The sequence below is a fragment of the Anastrepha obliqua genome, chromosome 2 (genome assembly GCF_027943255.1).
Source record: "Anastrepha obliqua isolate idAnaObli1 chromosome 2, idAnaObli1_1.0, whole genome shotgun sequence".
Taxonomy (NCBI): Eukaryota; Metazoa; Arthropoda; class Insecta; order Diptera; family Tephritidae; genus Anastrepha; species Anastrepha obliqua.
In genome coordinates, this window is record NC_072893.1 from 77334433 (window position 1) to 77351788 (window position 17356).

General features: G+C 37.7%; 1 protein-coding gene across 1 annotated transcript in view; it reads left to right on the forward strand.

Annotated features, from left to right (window-relative positions):
* LOC129239408 (phospholipid-transporting ATPase IF) overlaps nucleotides 1-16893 on the forward strand; it is a 52756-nt gene extending 35863 nt beyond the window's left edge. The window contains exons 3-11 of the mRNA XM_054874875.1: nucleotides 4415-4540; nucleotides 4668-5214; nucleotides 5300-5714; nucleotides 9672-10350; nucleotides 10446-10587; nucleotides 10668-11170; nucleotides 13153-13966; nucleotides 14025-14351; nucleotides 16607-16893. Coding sequence (XP_054730850.1) covers nucleotides 4415-4540; nucleotides 4668-5214; nucleotides 5300-5714; nucleotides 9672-10350; nucleotides 10446-10587; nucleotides 10668-11170; nucleotides 13153-13966; nucleotides 14025-14351; nucleotides 16607-16817 — 3764 coding nt within the window. The 3' untranslated portion in view covers nucleotides 16818-16893. The remainder of the gene's footprint in view (nucleotides 1-4414; nucleotides 4541-4667; nucleotides 5215-5299; nucleotides 5715-9671; nucleotides 10351-10445; nucleotides 10588-10667; nucleotides 11171-13152; nucleotides 13967-14024; nucleotides 14352-16606) is intronic.
* Nucleotides 16894-17356: the final 463 nt, after the last annotated feature.

Consider the following 17356-nt stretch of genomic DNA (forward strand, 5'->3'; position numbering starts at 1 on the left):
ACACGGTATTTTTGAAATGTTTTACTACAATAACATGCAAAAAAAAAAAAAATCGATATTTTCGGGTGTACGCACGGTTTTTGGTCGGTCATGCATTGTTTTGTTAATAAGCAACCAAGTTTCTCTTACTTTTTTCGCAAAGTAACGCACATACGCTTCATTCGGTGCTTTTCTTCTTCCCATTGCCGTACGTAATTTTCGTACACATTCTGCAACATTACCATGATTTTCAAAGTAATGTCGCAATATTTCCCAGCGTTCTTTGAGCGTATACACAACCATTTTCGTTCAGCGGAAGAATAAAACTAATTTTCTGTCAAATCAGATGACAGCTAAGTGTTACCATTCTTCAAATAATACCTAGTTCAAATCCGTAATGATACAAGACTGGTCTGTGAAGTAAACGAGCCATTGCAAAGAAAATAAGGCATACAATTATTATAAAATTTTCAATTCAATTTGCATTACCTCTAATGTGCATTTAGAGAGCTTCTGCACGAAATAATTTCCATTAAGGCCGTAAATGCAAATTAACGCTGCAGACTGTCTTAACTAAAGCTAAAATTATGTTATATTATATAAAAAAATATGTTGAGTACAGGCAATGTCATTTACTTCGGAATTGCTTTGAATCAAAAAATAATTATTTTAAACTTTCGCCACGATGGGTGACGCTAGGGACTAAAGTGTGGTCCCCTTTAAATGATTTAAATTATTTTGGCAAAGTATTTGCATAGCTATTAATTTAACCAATCATTAAGTTTTGATAAATTTCCCTGAAATAACTATTTTCTAATGGAAGCCTGCCTTCCATATCAGTTAACTGGATTTATATTTATATTTCTTCGTTTCCCTCTTTTTTACTTTTCATCTTGAGATATGTATGTGAAAGGGAGGCAAATTGTTTTGAACAGTTATTTATTTATTGAACGAAATCAATTAGCAAAAATTATGTAGGGGAAAATTACCAGAGAAACGTTACAAAATGCCGCAATCGCTAGTAAACAAGAAATTATTTGTTGCTTTTGCACTCGTACTGATTGCATTTTCAATAGAAGTGAAAATAATTGAAACTGGAAATTTTGTAGCGAATTGCAATGATTGCAGTGACATGTGGCAGCGATCATAGGGAAATATTCGCAGAAGGGGGTAATTTGTAATTAGTGTGGTTGATATGTTTATATCCATATGTACTGCTTTAATCGCACTAGCAAGGGAATTATTGAAAGTTTTGACAATTTATTTGTTTCTCATTTAATTTGCATAATTGTTTTATGGAAATTTAGTTCATTCTCTTACAAGAACTATGGAGATGCATATTTCATATCTTGTGGAAATTAAAAAAAAAATGTGCAACAAAGTTTCATTAATATTAAAAACTATTTCATAAGAATTTTTAAAAAAATTTCGCATATGCAGTTTTATAGCCCATCAAATTTTTGTATAATAAAAAGCTAGCGGCGAATTTAAAAAACTTCGAGCATTTGTTCTATGAACTAAATGCATAAGACCGCCATCAAAAAACAAAAAAAAAAATTGCCAAAAACCAACGGGATTTTAGAGTCATTTCAAACTTCACGCCAAAATTCAATTTTTCATCATCATGGCACTATCATAAGCTTTTAAGCTGCATGTACACGGCGGAAACATCAATTTTGTTTTTGAATAATTTTACTAAATGGAAAAAATCATTTTGAATGATAGACACCTGTATTTTGATCTTTGCGCACTCCATTGCTTGTCTGTTTGTATACTGCAGCTGTCTAGTGACAAATATGATTGATACACCATGACACTTCCAAAAATTATAAATCTTTCGGTTGCGTGGTTAATTTTGCGCCACTTTGTACATCTGCTGTAAGGTAAGGCAGGCTCTCATCAATCTCCCTAGGAAATGTGTTTATCAAACATCAAAGAATAATTGCCGCGCTTTGAATTTTGACGCGAGCTTTCGCTACGATGCCTAGCGCTGCTTGGGATCTAATTTTAAACAGTAGTTCGGTGAAAACCCCGTGGAAATCCAAACGTTGCAAGTAGCTTACCGAGCCAAATGCATGTAGAAATATGAATGGCTGAAGCTGTTCAGTGCCCCAAAGCGGAGCGTGAATCCGTATCCTCGTAAAAAGCTCCTGTGTGATGTCTGTCGAAAAAAATTTCATCAAAAAACCTTTCGCATGATATTATTATACATGCCCAGACTCATTAAAAATTGTAGGATCTTGCAATATAAATGCACGCTGGCCCATTGCTCGTTCATTGTGCGAAAGTTTTTGGTGAAAATATATTGTACTTTGATAACAAGCCGAGGAGGCCCAGCTTTCGTCCCCAGCACAAAGTCGCTCTTCAAGGGAATTATAATGGCGGAAGCTATGCACTATCGCTGAGCTAAATGAGCGAACTTCGGAGGATAGTCAATCATAAGAGCGAAGTTGAAATCGCTATGTGATTATTGTGAATTTTATTTGATTTAATTTACTTATATTTCATTGGGTAATTCAAAAGCTTATTTAACACATTTCGTTCGTGCGGATATCTTTCAAGTTTATTAAAGGCTTGAAAAAACAAGGGCTGTTATGATGATGACTGGGGTTGAGTGGTTCTTAGATACTAGTGCCTTCCAAAATAGTTCAATAACTTTGTTCATGCTAAGAAAATATACCATTGCTTAGTTCCATGAGGCTTTGCTTAGAGTTAATCTCAAAACTCAGTTCTATCTTGAGCTCTATAGAATCTTTGGGCTATGTAACGAAAATCACTCTTTTTCAAAACCTGTGTTCACTGTTAAAATATGCTTCTTTTTCTTCTGTTGAAATATGCTGCGAACGCGAATTTGGGTTCTGAACAGGATTTCTTATTTATTTGGCCATCTTACCTACCAACTGAAAATGGAAGCATATTTCGTCCAGAGTTGACCGAAAGGCAGACTCAAGGTGTTTAGTAGGTACGAAAGTCTTGGGTATCCACTCTCACTGAAAAATTACTTTACAACCTTACGTGCTCTGCCTGCCTCGAGGAGTAGAAGGTGGCACCATTTTCATTAAAAAAAATAGTTGGTTGCTTAAACATTGATTGTTTCAATTTTCCATTCATAATATTAAAATTGCTCTCGATATCTTTTATGTATTTAAAAGCGAAAAAATCATTTTGGTAAAATTGTTCCAAGTTTTAACGGCCGTTCCTAGGATATTATGCACTGACTTATTTTTCGTTAGATTGTTCTTCTGAATTACTTACATATCTCAATAACAAAATTTGTGTGTTCATTTCCTTAAATTCAATTTCTACATTGCTATCTTCAGTACAGACATTTGATCAAATTGGGGATCACAGTCGAAATCATTCGCCAAATCGAGTTCTTTCTGAAATTTAGCATAGATTGTCAGTGGAATGTTATTTTCGGGATCGAAATCGTGAAGACCTTCATGAATTTCCGAAGAGGGGAGGCAGTTTTGGATTGTTGTTACTTCTACCTAATCCCAAGACATTTTGATGAAGTACACAGCTGCAGGCACATTTTAAATTGGCAGCTCTGAGTCTGAGTCTTCGGTTTTAATTTTTAATAACAAGCATCTTAAAGTAAGCTTTTATAAAATAAAAATTTTCAATTTTGGATTAAAATTTAATCAAGGGGTTGGTATTGCACGTTCACTCTCCTCGCATGCAGGTATGATAAATTACCAGGATTAGCTATCCAAATCAAAATTGTGAGAGTAACTTCGGCTATCGCGTCAATGGGGACCCAACAGTTGGATTTCGCTGCACATGTATTCACACACTCGTCCAATCATTGCTCAGAAGGCAACAAAGTAACTTGAGAAATGGTTGCCTTAATTTTTTTCGTATATCACCAACACAATCTCAGTTCTTTCGTAAACAAACTGCAGTCAGCTGATTCCTTCAAAATCGCTGAAATCCGGTTAACGGTTTAAGGTTGACCACACCTCTTCATTCTGTACATCGTGTCTTGCATGCAAAGGATTTTGTTGAATTTTGCCCGTTTATGAGAATTTTTTGGATTAAAAAGTCGTTTATTGCAGCTCTCTGCTTATAAGGACTGTCTGTCAGACGTAATGCGGAATTTTACTGTATATGTCACCCCTTCATAAAATAAAAATAAATAAAAAATAATTCAATCAATAGGAATCGACTTAGTTTTGAGTGTGGGGCCTCAGAAGGGTAGATGACTTTGCATGACAGAAATGCACTCTGAAGTTGCCTACCGAAGGGCTATGTGCGCCCTTTGTTTTACATTAAATGATATTTCATGACATCAGTGGTCAGTCACCAGCTATAATTAGTTTATATTTAATTTTAAGCTTTTTCTAGCGGTTCAAAAAAGTTACTGCGGTGTAAAGTAATTTTATTTAATATTTTATTTTGTTTTTCAATATTTTTATTTTACATTTAATTCCAGACAGTCCGGTCTCCCCGTTGACATCCTTGCTGCCGCTGGTCTTTGTAATCGCCGTGACAGCCGCTAAACAGGGCTATGAAGACTTCTTACGCTACAGAACCGACAATGTCGTCAATCGTTCACCAGGTTCGTATTCACTGTATGCATTCAAGTACACGCAATGATACCAAAAAATTCAAAACAAGTACACTAGCACTTATAACTTTTGGTGAAATTCAATTCTGCAATACAAATCATAATTTATCATTCACAGTAACTGTCATACGCAATGGTGTTGAGACAAACATACAATCGCAGTACGTTTGCCCGGGCGATTTAGTAGTGGTGGAGCGCGATTGTGATGTGCCCTGTGATTTGGTGTTATTACGGAGTACCGATCCACATGGCAAATGTTTCATCACCACAGCCAATTTGGATGGAGAATCCAATTTGAAGACACTGATGGTGCCGCGCGATCTACCATTAGTCGAGATAAACCAGTTGCACAAGTTAGGCACCATCGAGTGCGAGAGTCCGAAGACTGATCTATATAGTTTCAATGGTAAGCTGGAGTTGGCCGGTGGCGAGGGACGTGTGCTGCCACTCTCAGCTGATAATGTGTTGTTGCGCGGTTCGCGCGTCAAGAATACCGAATGTGTGATTGGGTGTGCCGTTTACACCGGCATGACCACCAAGCTTCAGCTGAACAGCCGGCTGACGCGTAATAAAACTGCCTCTAGTGAGATATATGTGAATCGTTTTTTGATTGTGGTGCTGGTCATGATGATTTGCATTGTGACAATGATGTACTTATTCAAGCGGTGAGTCATAATGCGAGATTCAGTGACAGGAGCTTCTGGAAGTTTGAACCTTTTCCATTTTTTTTGGCTTGTTTTGATATTGCAGTTACGAGGAGATTTTTATTATACCATCGTATACATATTTGGGTGCAGCGGCCGATGGTTATAGTGTGAAACAGTTTCTGCAGGATTACCTTTCTTTTTTGATACTCTTTAATTACCTGATACCAATATCGTTATATGTGACTATTGAGTTGCAGCGTGGTATTGGCGGTTTCTTCATGGAGTGGGATATACAGTTATATGATGAAGCGACCGACGAAAATTTCATAGTAAACACATCCAATTTGAATGAGGAACTGGGTCAGATTAACATTTTGTTTTCGGATAAAACTGGCACACTAACGAAGAACGAAATGATTTTCCAACAGTGTTCAATAAATGGGCGAAAGTATATGTTTAAGAAGACGCGCTTACTGGAGGAAGGAACTGGTGCACTGATCGATATCAACAAATTCAATGTAAGTATTTTTATTGATAACTTCAAACTATCTTTTATCAGGTAACTAAAATTAAAAATTACTATTGAAGATTGCGTGACAGGTAACTCAGAGAATTATAAGAATTACAAGTGTAGGGTGATCCAAATATTGTGGATTTCATTCAGATGGCTCCCTTGGCTAGGTTTCCAGGTAATCACTCCTTGCTCGATATTCGCCCTAAGAGCGGGAATCGTTCGCATAGCATTGGTCCGTCACAACACCCGGAAAAAAGCCTAAAAACGTCAAATATTACCACCGAGGTGACCAATTAGCATCGCGAATGATGACATGAATGTCAAATTTGCCACACAAAAGATCGATTGTGGCATGGCGCGCCATTCTGCTTATAAGAAGCTCGCCTATGTCCATGCCGTCAACTTCCGATCACACAAAATTATTTATCATGCCTCTGTAGCATTTACAAAAAACAAAGGCCATTGATCTTTCCACTCCAAAATCCACACAAAACTGTCGCTGTTTGAGGAGTCTTTAACTTCTCGACGATCACGTTTTGCTTGTTAACATAGATGCCAAGTTGAAAATGCGCTTCCTCCGAAGAGACGGTTCTTCGAGCAAAATCGTTCTCCATTTCATGCTGCTCTAAGGCCCCAACTGAGATGCGATAACGAAGCGAATGCCTTCAATTCTGAGCCAATTGGTCCCTGTAAACGAATAATACGTGGTCTCTCTGTGAAATTCGCAGCAGGCTACTGCGTGAAAGGGTGAGTTGTTGAGATCGATGGCTAGTCGTTGTTCCAGGATTTATTTTCAATAAAGGAATATTTGAGCTGCACAACATTGACTTTTGAAGTTCGCACGTTGTTAACGCGTAAAGCGATTTGTTTCAATTCTCGGATATATAGTACTGACTTTCAACTTTATTACCATAAAATCAATCAAAATCAGCAAAATTTGGACAGATGAAAATTTCTTAGTGCGGATTTTGTAAATAACGGGTGATCAATCATGAGGTGCTTTTTTCAATAGTTAAAAAAAAAAACAAAAATGTAAATTATGTTCAAAACGTTTATTTATCATTTGAAAGGACATTCTTTGACATTTAATTTTTGAATATGACTTCATTCAAATGTTGGCCGCAACTACGCTTAAGGTGGTCCATTCTGAAGGTCCAATTTTCAATCACTCGTTCGAGCATTTCGACTGGTATGTCGTGAATAACACGCGTAATGTTGGCTTCCAGAGCTTCAATCGTAGCTGGTTTATCAGCATAGACCTTGGACTTCACGAATCCTCAAAGAAAAAAGTCCAAAGGTGTGATATCACAAGATCTTGGTGGCCAACTCACAGGCCCTAAACGTGAAATCAGCTGCTCTCCGAAATGACTTCTCAATAAAGTCATTGTTTCACGAGCTGTATGGCAAGTGGCTCCATCTTGTTGAAACCAAATGTCGTAGAGATCATTAGATTCAATTTCAGGTAGCAAAAAGTCCGATATCATGGTACGGTAGCGAGCACCATTCACAGTTACGTTGCGGCCATCATCATTTTTGAAAAAATATGGACCGATGATTCCACCAGCCCATAAACCACACCAGACCGTTGTTTTCTCTGGGTGTAAAGGTAGCACTTGAACCTGTTCTGGTTGCTCTTCATCCCAAATACGGCAATTTCGCTTATTGACGTAACCATTGAGCCAGAAATGCGCCTCATCGCTGAACAAAATTTTGCTCGAAAACAGCGGATCTTCTTCAATCTTTTCAAGAGCCCAATCAGCAAAACGGTGACGTGCAGGAAGGTCATTTGGCTTTAGTTCTTGTACAAGCTGTATTTTGTATGCTTTTAAATGAAGATCCTTCCGTAAAATTGACCAAGTTGTTCCATACGACAGTCCAAGTTGCTGAGAACGGTGCCGAATCGATTCATCGCGGTTTTCACGTACACTCTGTGCTACTGCCGCTATATTCTCAATGCTTCTTGCTGGACGTAGTCTATTAGGTGGAGAATTATCCACCAATGAATATTCGGATTCAAATTTGTTGATGGTATGTCGAATAGTGTTTAAGGCAGGCCGATTATGTTGACCATAATGCGGTCTAAGCGCACGAAAAACATTTGTCACAGAACGCTGATTTTCATAATACAGTTGAACAATTTGTAGACGTTGTTGCGGTGTGAGTCTTTCCATGATGAAATGCCAAACGCTGTTCAACAAATCCACGATGACAGTTTGCCGATCTGTAAAAAAAACGCAAATGAAAAAAACTCCTCTTAATTGATCACCCGTTACTATACAGCGGATACGATTGAGTCTCCCATCTAATTTTTGAAGCTTTTGGCGTTGCCTTAATATAACAATCTATAACAATCTACCTTCTATTCCTTATTTCTGAACTTTTCTGAATGATCGCCTTCATCGCTTTCATATGGTGAGTGGTTTACAGTAGAGTTGCGAATTGAGTATATGAGTCGTGGGGAGGTCACCAGTAGATAAGTTCCATCAAATGCACAGCGAAACCTTCCTGGCCGGCAATTTACACTTTGCGATCATTTGAGACGGCCTTTCGCCATTTCACCACAATCTTTTTCGGAAGTTGAGACTCATTCAACGCCAGTTACCATTAATTTCAAAAATTCGTTGAGATTTTTATAGTTCAGCAGAGACAGCAATTTCGCCCTGTAGGTTCCTTTACAAATGGTTCCAAACTTTCAAAGTACGTTAATTCTTGTGCAAAAAGTTAAGAGTTCAGACGTCTTCTTGATCGGTCTCGTCGGTTTCCATTGCTTTATCAACATTTTCAACGAGTAGTCTATTAGAACGTGACTCGCTTTCGACGTTCGTATTACCAGAAATTAGTCGTTGGAACCCCTGCTTTGTTGTGCATTCGAGACTATATTGAACCCATAAGCAGCATACATTGCTTTGCTCCAACTTTTCATCTTCGTGTTTGTTGTACTGTATATTTAGCCACATGCAAACCTTGGATCGCTTACTCCATTGTAACAGTGTTTTAGTATTCTGAAAGAATCAAATATTTAGGCATTGAGACTAAAAAAAATAATTAGTTGAAATCTCCATCTTGACTAAAGGCCACGAGCCATGCAGATCACCTCAATGTACAACCATTACAAAAAATAACATAAAACAAGCATAAAAATGCTGCATAAAGTGCTATATAACGGAACAATTTTTAACAGCATGTCTCTAGCAGGTATTCTGGAAATGTGCGGAATTTTCGATTCATAGACTTTGGAAATCTGCTTCGACAGAAAGTTCTAAGTGGACCTATTTGATCGGGCAGTTTGAACAAAAAAACATTTGGACTCCAGATATATACTCTGGTATATAAATGAGCCAAGAATGGATAAGAGAATCGGGAGAGGGATATATGAACTTGGAAACAAATTTAGATGTCTAATAACTGAGCGAGCAAGCTCAGAGTGGAAGAAGTACTGAGATATACTCGACAGTTTTGTTTAGTAGGACGGATATGATGTACATAGTTCCGCAGAGTCATAGCTCATTGGTGACTTAACCGATAAAAAGAGGCTGCAAATCAGATGCACCGGTTAGGTACACAGAATATCTCTGCTATGTCACGAGAATCTCTAGACGTCTGACCACATCCTGTATAAATGTCCCATCTTGGCAGAGAACGACTCCAACATTTTTACTTTTGTGTGGAAGAACTCCTTAGTAGAAATGCATTTAATTTATTTTCCTGGAACATGTTCGCATTCAGACTGACGAATTCATGGGAAATTATTGGTGATTGGTGATACAAAAAATCTTGTAGGTGCAGTGTACCTTTAATTCGCTCTACAAAGTTATTTGTTGGGTTTACAGCTAAAAATACGATTTCTTAATGCAGTACTACAAAAGTGTGTGCCCAAGTTCTCTTATGGAAATTGATATAGGTACTCCTTCTAGCCTCCGTAAATTTTTTCATTCATATCTTTCTAAAACTCTATTTTCAGAAAGATCACAAGAACTTTTTCGAAGCATTGGCCATATGTCACACGGTTCAAGTAGCGGGCGATGCAAGTGCCAATGGTGCAAAAGAAGCTGAAACGCCTGACAAAGAGACTGATGGCAAGAGTGCGCTCGCAAAAATGTATTCCATTTCCGACATCACCGAAGAGAGTAGCAATTCTAGTCAACAAAGTAGTGTAAATTTCGATAACAAGCAAGTGCTGGAAACATCTTTGTCCAATAATCCAAGTGGTCAAATTCATAACAGCATCAATTCCAACGGCATTACCGGTCACACAAATTCTACCAGCCCAAATGGCTCGATTGCTACAAATATGACATCTGATATAAATCCACTACTTGACGAAACCGATAAAGTCGAGAAACGCAAACGTCCATTAATTGTTAAGCGCAGTCCAAATTTTACGCGCGCTACATCGAGAATACAGCCAGTCATGTCGTTACCACCACAACTGTCAAATGGCGCTGGGTGCACGATAGAAATGGTAAGTCGTGCCACAGACCCCAATTTACTGATGGTAACAGATTCACGGCCCTCGTCATTACCTTTTACGCGTTCTACATCGGCAATAGATTTGCCAGAAATAGAGGTTTTTCCGAATGCGGGCGGCCACAAACGGTCACAGTCCTATGGTGCACCAGGCGCTTATTTAACGCAACCAGGTAAGTTTGGTTGGATAGCATGATTCCCAGCAGATTTCAGCTCCCGCAGAATTCTCATTTGAAGCCGCTGAAATAATGCCATTAAACAATTCTAGTGCAACAAGGCGGAGTTGTTTTACGCACAGCCAGCAACATATCGCGTGAATCCTACGCAGCGCCTAACTTTCAACGGCAGCCCACGCTTCTGATACGCGCTGAATCGCAGCGTCGTAAGAACGAGATTGAACAGGTTGTGCAGTAAGTTTAGTAACTACTTAACAGTTTTTTCTATTTGTAACATCTTTTGAATTGCTTTTTCTTCACAATATTTCACGCAGCATGCTCGAATACCAAGCATCGAGCCCAGATGAAAAGGCACTCGTTGAGGCTTGCGCCAACTTGGGTCTAGTTTATATGGGCGATGATGATGAAGTCTTGCGAATTCGCATTGTACCGCCGCACATGGACTATTCACGTCCGTTTTCCGTTGGCAAAGTGAACGAAATGCATTTTAGTCGCTTACATGTGTTGGAATTCACTTCGGATCGCAAGCGTATGAGTGTGATTGTTAAGGATGAGAGCGGTACAAAATGGATTTACACGAAAGGTGCGGAGAGTTATGTATTTCCGTTATGTGCCAATAATCAATCGAACATTGTGTCACGTACTGATGCGCATATAAGCGATTTCGCAAGACAGGGTTTACGCACGTTGGCAGTAGCACGGCGGCGTGTTGGCGATGAGGAGTACAAACAGTTCATTGCTGGAGTGAATGAGGCAAACAGTTCGTTGGAAAATCGAAAAGAATTGTTGGAGCAAACCTATGCTAACATCGAGCGCAGTAAGTAAAATAATAAATAAATAAATAAAATGATTTTTACAACGGCGTGCACATTCCCTAAGCCTTGAACTCATTCTTGGTATATGTGCACAGAGATATGGGCCGAAGTTTTATGAAAAAGCTTTTTATTAAATTTTAAGGCATTATATACCTGAGCCATTCCATCTCAAGTGATCTAAGTACTTTGGACATTGTCATAAATTTTCCCAAAAACTGGTATATTTGAAGACTTAAGTATAAAAAGATGTAGACAGTAAAATTTCTGAAAAAAAAAAAAATTTTGAGACTAATGCTGAAAATTTCGTTTTTTTTTAATTCCCAATTTTTTTTAACTTTGAGGATAAAATATATTTTTTAACAATGCCAATGCTCAGTAATCCCTGAATCATAAAGGGATCTCCATAACTTTGCGCGTTATATTCAAATTCGCACAGCGAACCAGTGGTAATGAGCGCATATCCGCTTATAAATGTGCGTAGCGAGATTTCGTTCGATTGTGAATGCTAAGGCTTCGTTAGGCGAGTATTTTGCACTGATTTTTGCTGAGATGGCGGATTAATGTGTTCCATGAAAATCATCCCCGTAGTATTCCACATAAGGCTATTGTGATTTGACATATACTTTCATCTTAAAAAGGCGTAAACTTTGATCCCCCATAAAAAATGTTGATGTGAGCTAAAAACCGTTGTCTTCTTCTTCTTCGTCTTTTATTATAGGCTTCTTGCCTGTTTCTCTTCACGCAATATAAATTATTAATAGCGGTCGCCCCTCGGTAGGCAATGGCAAACCTCCACAGTGTATGTATTTCTGTCATGAAAAAGCTCCTCATAAAAATATCTGCCGTTCGGAGTCGGCTTGAATCTGTAGGTCCCTCTTCGGCCAAACACCCAAAAAAGGTGTAGCGCCAATTATATATATGCCTATACATACATAATATAAATTACATTCCACGTGTAAACATTTACACGTGTAAATATAAAATTCATTAAAATCATAGCTTCAATATAATAAAATAAATATTTGACATTTGATTAGCTCTCCTTCCATCGTTTTAGAGGTCTTTCCGGTGCACTTCTTCCGCTTGGAAATCCTTATTATCCGATCACTGGGTGTTTGTTATGTGGTCATTCCAAGGTCATCTTCTAGTTCGTACACGTTTAACAATGTCAGTAACTTTCGTTTCCTTCCTCATTGCTTCATTTCTTACGCAATTTGGACGACTTTTTGCTGCGATGGATCGTAAAGTTTTCATTTCTGTTGTGCACTGCATTTGTTTTTGCATTCTCAGTTCGTGCCTCTGTATATTCGGATTTTACCTTCCGTTCTTAAGCACTTATTCCTCCATATTATGTCTCTAAGGCATCGTAATACCTTGCTCCCTTGAGTACATCTTTCTCGAACTTACTTAATAATGTTGCAGTCACTGGAGATCTTCTCCCTAAGGTCTTTAAACTTTATCACTTGTACAATAACAGTTCGATCTATTTCAAGGTTGCACCTTATTGGATTTTTTGATATGACTAAGCGGTTTGTCTTTTCAGTCTATACCTCGATCTTCAGTTTATACCAGCCATCTTCTGGCAATTAAAATAGCGTCGTTCTCATAGTATATTAAGGGGATGCTTGAGAGTTGCATTCGTTAAATCTCTCATTGCTTGACCTCATTTATTACCTTGTCGATCACAACATTGAAAAGGACGGACGGATAAGTGAATCGCTCTGGCGAATTCCAGACATTCAGGGTATTCCATCAAAATATTCTCCATCTGCTTTAATTTTTGTTTTGCATCCAGTGTTTAGGTTTTTTTCGAAACGTGTTGAAGCTTAGCTTGTCAATGTATATCAGCTATTATCCCTTGGCATCTTTTACCATAATCCGTCGTCCGAACTTTGTTGTTCCGAAAACATTTAATTTTGTTGTACAGTGTAATAAATAAACCTTTAAAATTGCTGCTTTAAACTATTAATTCATATCTTTTCAGATCTCGAGCTACTTGGCTCCACCGCCGTCGAAGATGCATTGCAGGACGATGTTGCCGATACGCTGATCTCTCTGCAAAAAGCAGACATTAAAGTTTGGGTACTGACTGGCGATAAGGTTGAGACGGCACTCAACATCGCGCTCTCTTGTGGACACATACCAGCCGACGCCATTAAGTACTTTATTATCGATTGCCGTTCGAAAGAAGATATGCTGCTACATTTAAATGCACTGGATCGCGAGATTATCTTCGGCATTGGTGCACCATGTGCGCTACTAATCGATGGTACGAGTTTAAGCATAGCGCTTAGTGAAACGCCAGAAGTATTTCGCGATGTAGCGATCAAATGTACGGCTGTGCTTTGTTGCCGATTGAGTCCATTGCAAAAAAGTGAAGTAGTTTCATTAGTTAGGACCTCAAAGGCTGGTTACACAACTGCTGCAGTTGGTGATGGTGCAAACGATGTGTCAATGATTCAAGAGGCACATGTGGGCCTTGGTATAATGGGGAAAGAGGGACGTCAGGCGGCGCGTTGTGCAGATTTTGCTTTTGCCAAATTTTGTATGCTGAAGCGTTTGATATTGGTGCATGGACATTACCATACAACGCGTTTGTCCTTTTTGGTGCTCTACTTCTTCTATAAGAATATCTTTTTTATGGGTATTATGTTCCTCTTTCAATTCTATTCACTGTTCTCTTCGGGATCGGTGTATGATTCTCTGTTCCTGACGCTATACAATGTGATCTACACCTCGTTGCCGATTTTATTTATATCTCTTACTGAGAAGGAATACAGCGAAGAAACACTGATGCAGTAATTAGTAAAATTTTTTGAGTTCTTTCAATTTTTTAATAATTTTTCCCTCTCCTAGGCAACCGGAGCTTTATAAAAAGAATACGAACAACAAAGGTCTACACTGGAAGTACTTCCTTGGTTGGACCTTTTTTGCCGTCTATCACACGCTGATCGCTTTCTTCTTCGCCGAATATGTGTTTTCCAGAAACAATGTTCTTTTGAATGTGGGTCAACCGGCGGAGTTCTCTTGCTTTGGTACGCTGCTTATTGAGATCGTTGTTATTGTGGTCAACTTGAAATTGGTGTTAGAGTCCAAGTACCTGAGCTATTGGTATATAGCAACGATTGTGGGTTCCATACTATCGTTTGTGATAACTACTGTAATCTATAACGTAATCAATCTGTAAGTAAGAGTTTTATATTAAGAACAAATTTTTATTAAAATCTGGTACTCACGAGTATTTGGAAATAAGTGTCATTAGTAGGTTCAGATTATACAAACATTCAATAGTGAAGGAGTCCTAATGTGGCCACTAGGAAATATTTCATTAAGGGCAAATGATAGAGTATAAATATTCAACAAGAAAAAACACTATTAGCGAACGACTTTTAACATTTTAGTAGCTTTGACGTCTAGAGTCGTCGATGATGGCGACCAAATAATTGACTATGATTTATATCGGATGTGTTTTTAGCTGTGTGAGAACTATCGATATCGATAACTATAGTTTGACATCTGAGAATTTCAAAATATGTTAACATTTCTGTGCAGTAGAGTTAGGTAAATCAACATGAATCGTTTAACGCCATACCAACGCTTCTAAGTTATGGAAATTTACTTTGAAAAAAGAAAAAAAATAATCTGTTCGCGAAGGTCATAATACCAAAGGAACAAAAACCGCACATGACCTGGATCCTTAAAACTGGTGACGTGAATTTACTGACGGTTTACGTTACGGTATAAAACCGCAAAGATTACATTGGTATGGACATGTCCTCAGAATGAGCAGCGAAAGAACAACCAAAAAAGTTATTGAAGCGAAGCCAGACGGCTCGAAAAAGAGAGACCTACCGCGGCGAAGATGATTGCAAGTCGTAGACGATGATATACAAAAGATGAGAATCCCACAACATAATGTAGAGCGACAGCGGAAAGTAGAGATAAATGGAGGCGTATTGTAGAGGAGACAATGGTCCACCCCGGACTGTAATGCCAATATGACGGTGATGATGATAGCGACATTTAATCATAATCAGCTCTGGAGCTGATATGATTGTAGAGCATTTTTACATTTTTTCGTATACAAACCACTTTTTTCTGAGCGATTCTACGTCAAGTTGTTCAAGTAAATTGTGTTTAAATTTTTCTGAAAATGGTAAATGTGGACTTGAGTATAAAAGGGAATAAAATAAAAATTTTTTTTTTATATTGTAATTTTGAGATTTATTCATTGTTGGAAATTTTGGTATCTAGATAGTTTAAAGTCAAATATTTACGGTTCTTTTTTAATATTTTAATATTTCGTTTATTTTTCGAGGTAGAAGATACTTTAAAAATATTTTTGTTTTAGAAAAACATTAAAAAAAATTCCTAGAAAAAAATTTAAATAAAACGATTTTTGTTTCGTTGAAAAATTTAGGAGAAACATTTTGGTTTCTGTAATTTTTGAAAATTTTGATTATCTAATAAATCGAAAGATTATAAATTTTTATTCAAAATTTTTCCCGTTTATTTCTTATTATACTCATGCTAACAAATAAACAGAATTTGCAGAAAAATTTGCGATAATGCCCAAAATACAGGGGTTTTCAGTAAGAGCGCTTCAACTTTTGAACTTTTTTGAATAAAACACAAACGGTTTGACTTTTTTAACTAATTTTTTTTTTATTATCGAGTTTGAACATATACATTTAAGTATGAAATTCGATTTCTTTTGCATGACCACCGCGTGCACGTTTTACGAAGTCCAATCGTTGAACCCAATTTTCGACCACTCTTTTGCATAAATCGGCCAAAATTTCAGCAATTTCGCGTTCAATATTGGCTCTGAGCTCACAAATCGTCGCCGGCTTGTTACTGTAGACCAATGACTTCACAGAACCCCAAAACGGGACGGCTTGTTAAATGGACCGTAAAACGGCCGTAATGCTCTTAAAGTAGCAGCAACAGAACGATTATTTTCATAAAAAATTTGCACGATTTGCAATCGTTGCTCAAGTGTGTAGCGTTCCATGATGAAATGTATACTAATGAAGTTTACAAATGACAAGCGAAAAATAAAAAATATTGCGTCGTTCGCCCTCCCTATTGGAAAAAAGTTGAAGCGCACCTATTGAACAACCCTGTACTTCGTTTGTGAGAATCCCAATAAGGTCTGCGCTCCTCACTCAACGAGTGTATAGGTAAGAGTGACGCAGGCGGCTCCTTTCTCAATTTGGGAATGCCAGATAGCTTTGAACGCCGGAACACCTCTATTTCCTTTCTTTCTCTCTCTTTCTCTCTCTCTTTCTCAAAGAGTTTGTAGCATTGTCTTCGAGGCATCAGTTAATATTAATGAAACCATAGAATTATACAACGATTCCATATTACATTCTGAATAATCAATTGCTGCAAAAATCATAGACAACGTAATTAAAACTTTTCCTTTTTATTTACAGGGACTACGACACCGACATCTATTGGGCCTACAATAAGATACTATGTTCTATTCCAATGTGGCTTTTCACTATAGTCACAGTGATTGCGTGTCTACTGCCTGATTATGTGATAAGAGCTACACCGAAAGCTTTTAATTTGCCGAAACGTAGTTTTTACCCAAATAAGGGTCGTTTAATGATGAAACGACAAGCCCAGTCGACACATTTATGAGTTGGGAACTTAATGCTAACCGTAGCTAATATCGCTAAATTGTGGATTTATAGTATCAGTAGTGTAATATGCGATTTTATAGACACATACTTATATATATATGTACATATGTATTGTACATACTTAGTAGTATAAGTTTGAAAATCAAGAGACTCCCTAGCGTGTGGAGAAAATTTAAGCCATACCGAGAACTAATATATGTACATAGATGGTGTTTGTAGAGTATGAAGCTGGTGCTCTTCTAATGGATTTTGAATCACGATTGGTTCGCGTTCCTTCTCTTTGCCACTTAGCCAGACATTTTATACGGTGATAATCTAAACCCCCTTTTTCAATAGTTCCGAAAGAGGGTTAAAATTTATAAAGTAAGTTTATAAGAAGCAAAATTATAATTTATAAGCTCTATTGTTGCTTTTGTAATAGTTTGTAAGATATGCTTATCATTTATGTACCATTCAGGAGGCTTTGAGCTCGATTCTGGGCAATATTATTATTACTCTGCCTGTATCCTAAATACATCTTATGTGTTGATCCTTACG